The sequence below is a fragment of the Coccinella septempunctata genome, chromosome 2 (genome assembly GCF_907165205.1).
Source record: "Coccinella septempunctata chromosome 2, icCocSept1.1, whole genome shotgun sequence".
NCBI classification, from domain to species: domain Eukaryota; kingdom Metazoa; phylum Arthropoda; class Insecta; order Coleoptera; family Coccinellidae; genus Coccinella; species Coccinella septempunctata.
In genome coordinates, this window is record NC_058190.1 from 16,766,239 (window position 1) to 16,774,575 (window position 8,337).

The window sequence follows — 8,337 nt, forward strand, 5'->3', positions numbered from 1 at the left end:
CCTGCGACTTACTGTTACATTTCTGGTTGACTGGGGTAAATGTCTTAAGGTACTAATAAATACCTAATTATTATTATTACATCAATGTATTAAGATGAAAAGCCACAAATACGCGCAAGTTGCCCTGTTACTTGTTCATTCATGTGAAATTTTTGTTCAAAGGTGAAGTTCATCTTAACTTGAAACTTCCTTCAATTCCTTTTACTTATATTGATGCAAGATGATTTTTGTTGAAGAATTTAACCTTCTCGTAATTATCTGTTAATTCCTGCGGGAGATACCCATTCCCAACCACTGCATCATATGCATTTCATCTTCGGGTTAATATTTTTGAAATCTACAAATGATGTAAGCCAAAGAAGATAACGAACATTATCTCTCCTCAAGCTAGTGCATATTATGATATTATACTGATCTCTTGTATTCTCATTCTCCATACAAATAACTGGATTTGGTATGCCTTCAATCAGTTTGTATAAACTTCAATTATGTTCGTCACATATTTTCCGAAGAGATTCGACATTGTGATAAAGTACGTAATAACAGAAACTTTTATATAGAACGGGCAACATAGCGTTGATTTAAAACCCAAAAATGTTTTGACAAGCTTCATAACCCCACATTTTCGTACTATACAGAGTGAAATGTGTCAAATTTCCATGGCCAACCGACTGCTAAAATAAAAGTGAATGAAGTATAGTAATAATCATCGTTAAATGCAGATGAAATTTCATGATGTGGTTCGAGATCAACTCCTTCTACTACAGCGAATATAGAAATGATTTCATTATGAATTGCTTCGAAATTTTCGAATATCGCGTCAATGCGTTTGTAACGACATTTGAAGTTCGTATGAACATTAGGGTCAGTCAATGCCTGATCAGCCACTTTCTTTAAATCTTTGATTTTTGCGATTGTGCTAACGCGTTGAGCTAATAAGCCCTTAAGTTTCCTATCGGAGGACATTTCGAGAAATTATAGAAACTAGAATTTTTTCCAGATATCAATAACTAATTATGATCGCGTATTTTTCTTATTGTTTATATTAGGAAAACAAATGAAATATTTTATATTTCAAAAATGGTGAGTATTAATGCGTATGAGAGAGATATATAAAAGCAAGAGTGAGATGTATCAAAGCGAGAGTGAGATATGTTTAAGCGAGAGCAAGAAAGAAATGTGCGAGTAAAATTGTACCCGATGGGGGTAAATAGTCTCAGAGAGAGAGAAAGAGAGAGCGGTATAATGACTAGCGCAATGATGAAAAATAGAAAAATATGAAAATTGAAAATGGCTGCAAGTGAAGGAAGCACTTCAGACTAAGAAACGCACAAGAAAATGTAGTCCAGACTTTGATGGTGAAAATAATCCGGCTCTGCAAGGATCATATAGGTATGTTCTATAGATTCAGTGGACTGTATTTTCAAACGATATTTTTTAGATTTTTTTTTGGGGGCTGAACTCACCAGTCTTCCGTTCGACACAAGTCCCAACACAGCCGACACTCCCGGCCACTTCAAACGTCCTTTTTGCGGCGCAACAATTTCTTTAGTTCGAAAATCACAGTTTTCTAGGGATACGCGAATTAGCGTTTTATATTTGACGAAAATTTGTGTTCATGTAAGTTTAAGCGGCGATTTCTGAGTCTTCAAGTTTTTAATCGAGATTGTTATGTTCTGTCCAGCCCCATATGTTGAATATGACCCGTGCAGAGATGCGCAAAAAAATGAGATAAATAATATCTACCGGGGCTTCGCATAAAGTATCTCCTTCATACAAGAGCTCAGGGCGAAACACGTTCTCTTTGAAAACACCTCTATATGAAACCCTATATCCCATTATAAGCATAGTTCTTAGTGATTTCTTCTGAATCACAAAAACAGATTCTGCATATGAAGAACTCTCCCAGAATATAATACCATAAGATAAAACTGAGTGAAAATTTGCAAAATAAACCAACCTTAGAATATTCGAATTGATTTGATTCCTTAGCATGAAAAGAGTATAACAAACACAGATATAATATAAGGGAAGGAACTTCTTCCACTAGCAAAATCACATTTAGCGCCAATTCAGGATTATGGTTTAGGTTGACTTCTTCAAGGGCAGAGAAAATTTTGGAACATGATTCCATTTCTTCATTTATCAAGCTCATAATAACCCAACCCAAAGGAGTACGAAAAGCCGAGAGGAAGCCTTTAATAATTCGAAGCTGTGAAGGTGTTATATCTAGGACTTCCTGAACACCCAACAATAAATCTATAGAGAGTTTTTATGGGATTGAAAATATAGACCTTTGTTCCTTCTTGTTTATTTATTCATTGTTCACCGTCCCATACTTTATGGATACACTACTATTATTAAATAAATCTATACTCCATTTAATATGAAAATCTGGATCCGCTAATAAAAGTGTAGAAAACCGTTTAGGCAATTCTCCGGACAAATTTTCCGTAGGTAAATCAGATGTGATCCGGGGAAGCACAATTGCTGAAACGTGTGAAAATCCCTAATCGAGTGAATGGAAGCTATTTTGCAAGTTACGATACCCTGAGGTGTTTCTGAATGAAGATTACCAATACCAAAGAGATTTAAAGCACATTTTGAGCGTTGCAGGCCCAAACATTTCGCCAACTTACTAGTTATGAAACTATGCTGAGATCCTTGGTCTAAAACCAATAGACAGCGATACCACGAGCCATCTGACCCTTTAATCAATGCTTGTGCTGTTCCCAAAATTGTGAGTGTGTTGCTCGAAACTGCCCAGTCAACCAGTTTCAGTCACAGGGAAGTTGTTGGGAATTACCACTGTGGAAATGCGACTTCACAATGTTGATTTAAAAAAAGGCCACCAGTACTGGAGAGTGCTTAATGTCCGCAACATCGCATATCGCGGGTAATTACCCAGTACATCACATAGTAGGTGTAAAAAAAGCACCCTAGACAGCAACTTTGCGACTTCTCATTTTGGAGGTTTTTGGAACGATTATTTTGACAGAATAAACTACCAAAGTGTATCCTCTATTGAAGTTATATTCATGTTCAATTTGATAATTACCATCGTGGCAATCAATTTGCACTCTATATTCGAGGCGTTCCGAGGAAAAGTGATCCAAGCTACAATTTTTCTGAAATTGAATTAACAGTAAGAACTGCCTGAAAATGAATCATTTATATACTCGTAAACTCAATTTCAGAAAAAATGTAGCTTGGGCCTCTTCTGCTCTGAACGCCTCATTTGTACCCTGTGTTTACTCTTTACTCTTACCTACATATATTTCGCATTCTGCTCTCATCCTCAAAAGGGAAATTGAACAACTATATGAATTACTGATATTTTTTTATTCAAGATTAATATGTTTCATACAAATCCCAATATATAAAATAAAGAACATATATCTTGTTATAAATCTTCATTCCACTTCAGGAACGGCATGGTCCAGCTGAAGAAGAAAAAATCAGAGCTGTATTGATAGTAATAAATTGAGTGTCATGAAAAATCTAACAACAGTAGAAGGTGATTTTTTCCAGCACAGTATCTAAAATAATAATTTGAAGTTCTCTCGATGATTCAAATCAATTCCAAGTTTGATTTTGAAGGTTGTGAATGTTACTTATCACCTAAATTCATATGAGGTATGTTGAAAGTTGAACGTTACAAAGGTGCAAAAATGGGAAGGATAGGAGGGCCAAGAAGTGATCATGATGTAGTCATTATTTCAATAGGTTATATAACTACTCACCTTTTACTGCACGTTAATTAATCAATCAACGTCAAGTAACACTTAACTAAAACGAAATTTAATAATAGAACAGCTCTGTTAAAAAAATTATTCTAAAAATTCATTCATAAAGATTTTGTTTGTTCATTCTCTCAACACAACGCAGTCACAGAACGAAACACGTCACACCACGTTTTGCATAGCGGGATTTAGGTTATGAGTTAACCTCGAGACCACGTGCTGATAAATAGAACATTTGAGACAGTTACTGAAAGTTTTTCTTAGAGAAGTCGCTGGGTAGAGTTCATCGAAATTTATTCGCAACACATCATTTCATGTTCTAAAAATATCACAGATTCAATATTTCAAAAATATCAACAGAGAGAAGTCGCATAATAGTAGCTATGTTCACTTCATCGGAACATCTCGATATGATGTTACATGCAACCACTAGGGATCTAAAGTTGAGGAATTCGCAAACTTAACAATATGCGGACGTTAATGTCCTCAATGTGAAATCTCAAGTACATCCATGAAACTTCTCAAAGAAGCGCTTCAATGCGATATTTTTGGGTACTCCCTGCGACTTACTGTTACATTTCTGGTTGACTGGGTGTTGTATTCAGAGCTACCGAAGATTTTCTTGAAGATGATGAATGAGAAAGCGACTTTGGAGAACTAGATGCATTTAAAACAGTAAGTTGAGATCGATTCCTATCAGATTCTTGAAAATGAAGAAGAGTATTATGCTTTTCACTATCGCAATGCCGAAATTTAAATTTCGAGGAACAATCAGAAATCTTTTGTTGGCCAAGACAAGCAAAACACCTCTTGAATTTACGTACCATATTACGTAATATTTATATTCATACTAGGAGCTCAGAAGAGTTTCAATGATTCATTATTTTTATTAGCATGGCCAATATATTGAAGGAATGCATTATAAGCCATGAAATCCGTGAAAATACTATAGTCTTCACTCTGAATCGGAAGAGGTCGGTATACCCCGCTTACAGGATCCTCAGTCCAGGAGAACAATGGTAGATTGAAATCTCCAAGTAACAGGAAGATATCATCACAACACCTCTCCATGAGAGACGCAACCAAGTCGAAGTAGCTTCTGAACGAGTGTTAGGAGGCACATAACATACACCAACAAAAAGTTTCTTCTTACCCGAAATAGGAATTTTCATCCACACATCCTCCTCAATGTTCGAAATTTTAGATAGTGGGAAACGTTCACTGTGTATGATGCTACTTACAGCGATAAAAACACCACCTCCATCCTTCTTAACACTGAAATTTAGTGCAATTCCCAGTAAGGTGTATATTATTTCTTTGGTTTAAGGGGCGTAGGGAAATTGATAGTAAGGTTTTCTCTCTCTTATTTATTTCATCTTAAGTCAACGTTTCGACCCTGATTAGGGTCTTCTTCAGGGCTCTAAAATAAATTTACATTAGAACAAGTACACACGAAAACTCATATGATACCTACCGAAACACAAAGAGCAATAATTTTGAACAATCTGAAAATGCGGCATGAGTGTGAACAGGCAACATGTAACAAGTAACAAATACAAAACAGTTAGAATTGGGTACAACGGCTGCTTTAAATTGCAGTTTGTCTGGGTTGAAGCGGCAGAACATGCGGAAAATTCCAGAACGCCATAAAATCGGGAACTAGATTAGGCCACAGAGAACGGTTCAAGTCACCGCGTCAGCACCAAGAAGCATAGAACTCATGGTTGGGGTGCGATGAGGTTCCTTCAAACTGATCAGGTACGAGTATATATTGCTTATACCCTCCCTTCTATAGTTCATAGAGTTGTTGTGGCTCTTGATGTGGAACATTTCAAGAAAACATCTCTTTCTTGTGTTGTTCTCGAAATCTAATATTTCTACGGCACCGTAGTCCATTCGGTGGTCTTTTCTTCGGACGTGCTCGGCCAATGCACAGGTTTTGTCCTGACAAAACCATCAAGAACCCTGGTTCTTGATGTCGCTTATGTGCTGTGTGATTCGTCTCTGTACTGTCTGCGACGTTTGGCCAATGTAGACCTCTTCGCAAGTTGAACAGGGCACACGGTATACCACTCCACTCATTTATTGACTTCAATTTTGTCTTTTAGGTGGCTGTACAGTCTATCGATCTTGAAAATATTCTTAGGTACTATCTTAACTGAGTCGTGTTTTAATATTTTTATGAGTGGATTGGTTACGTCCTTGATTAGGGGAATCGTGGAGTATCTGGTTGAACTAACTTCTCCTCTATTGGTGGATGCGCCGTCTCCACCCAGTGGCTGTCCTGGGGGAGCGGAGTTGTATAACAATCTCGTCAGTAGGCCCTTAGGGTAGCCGTTATTTAACATCAAATTGAAAAGTAATTTCAGATTCTTTTGATGGAATGCTTGGTGGGATATTCTTTGAATGCGGCTCTTTAGGCCCAAAATCATATTAATTTTTTGTCTGTGTGGGTGATTGAAATAGTAATGTAAGTACCTTCCTGAATGGGTTGGTTTCCTGTACCAGTCCAGCCGCAAGTCTCCATCAGTGTTCCTGATGACCCTCGTGTCCAAAAAGGGGACACCCATTTCGAACTCTTCCTCGAGTGTAAACTTGATGTGTTGGTGTTGTTGGTTGAATCTTTCCAAAATGTAGGCAGTTTTATCCCTCGGTACTGAACAAAATAGATCATCCACGTATTTCTTGATGAAGGGTATTGTAAAGGGGATGCTAGGGAGGATGCAGTCCAAGAGATAATCCATTACCAATTCTGCGATGGGTGAGCTGGCATTTGAGCCCATAGGAGAGCCTAGGATTTGACTGAAGAATTTTCCCTCAAAGATAAAATAGTTTGAATTAAATAAGAAGCTGACGATGGAAAGAAAGTCGTCCTTGGGGATTGACGTGTGTTCACTTATGGAGTGCCATCTGTGTTCAATAGCTGTTAATCTTAACACTATCATTCATATCTTTTCGAAAAACGTTATAACCACCTCTTATGAATTCTGAGTCATTAATGCTATTCTTCAGCCACGATTCGGTCATATAAATAATTTATTTATTTATTTATTTATTTATTCAGAAGAAGAATACAAACAGGTATTTCAACCCAATACAGTATTCACAATTAAAAAAAAAAAATGAAAAAAATTCGATCATCATACAGTCCCAGTAATATATAAACCTAACTCATTCTACATATATAGTACTCAACCAAGTAACACGAAAAGAAAACAGTTTTCCCGCACTCCAGAAGAATGCAGAGAAAACACAATAATTAGCTAATAGGTACACATAATGAACTTATTCTTCAAACAATTTTTTAGTTGAACAAGAGAAATATTGAAAATATCGACATCAAAAGACAATGAATTAAAAGTTGACATAGCTCTACATAGTGGTGAATTCTGTGTTACATTCAATCTACGAAAAGGTATTGCAAACAATTCTTTAGATCTTAACTTTTTCTCAGGGACCCTAAATAACACCAGCTGCAGAAGGCTAGGGACCGAGAGGACACCATTCGAAATTTTGTACAACAAACATAAATCATTTAATTTTCTACGATCTTCCAAGCTCATCAAATTAATCCTTTGTTGAGCTTCTACATAATTATGGTTATCAATTTGAAAGTAATTTCGGAAAGCAAGGTGTTTCAAAAATTTATGCTGCACGCTTTCTAACCTTTTTATATAGTATTTGTAATGAGGGTTCCAGATTGGAGATGCGAAATTGAGCTTACTCACTACAAAGGCATGAAACAACGTTAGTAGTGATCTATTTCTCCTAAACGATCTACCATATCGAAGGACAAATCCCAGCATTTTATTTGATGATGAGATGATGTTTTCTATGTGCTCAATGAAATTTAATTTACTATCTAGCGTTACCCCCAAATCTCGGATACTACTAACTTGCTGCAGCTGAATTTGGTCAATCGAATAAAAGAAATCAATGATATTTCTATTCCTTGTAAAAGTTATTTTAAAACATTTCTTTAGATTTAAATATAGAAAATTTTTTCTGCAGAAGTCACATAGTCTATCCAGATCCTCCTGAAACCGAATACAGTCCTCAACACTATTTATTCTCAGATATATCTTCAAATCATCTGCATATAGTAAAAATTGAGCGTAACGAAAACAGGATGATATATTGTTCACATAAACAATGAAAAAGAGGGGTCCAAGGTGAGAACCTTGGGGCACACCCGATGTACTAACAAACTGCCTAGATTTTTGACCATTCATACACACAAATTGAGATCCATTTAATATGTAGGATTTCGTCCATCTAAACAAGCTGCCGCATACACCTACCTCGGCCAAGCGACGCAACAATACTGAATGATTAACCTTGTCAAACGCCTTCTTGAAATCAGTATATACTACGTCGATTTGACTTTGGCATTCAATCCCCTCATGAAGGTGATCAAGAAAGCTCACAAGATTGGTTTCCAGACTACGACCCTTGATGAAGCCATGTTGATTCTCTATAATCAAGTTTTTAACTTGAATGAACTTAAATGATAAGCGATGGATTTATATACCAACGACTCAAACATCTTAGGAATTGTCGACAAAATAGATATAGGTCGGTAATTCTGAACAAA

The 8,337-nt window shown here is 36.4% G+C and overlaps 1 protein-coding gene across 1 annotated transcript; it reads right to left on the reverse strand.

Moving 5' to 3' along the window:
• Positions 1-5,821: 5,821 nt before the first annotated feature.
• On the reverse strand, positions 5,822-6,487 carry LOC123307025. Its single transcript, XM_044889227.1, has one exon. The coding sequence runs from the start codon at positions 6,485-6,487 to the stop codon at positions 5,822-5,824; it is 666 nt and encodes a 221-aa protein (XP_044745162.1).
• Between the last annotated feature and the right edge of the window lie 1,850 nt (positions 6,488-8,337).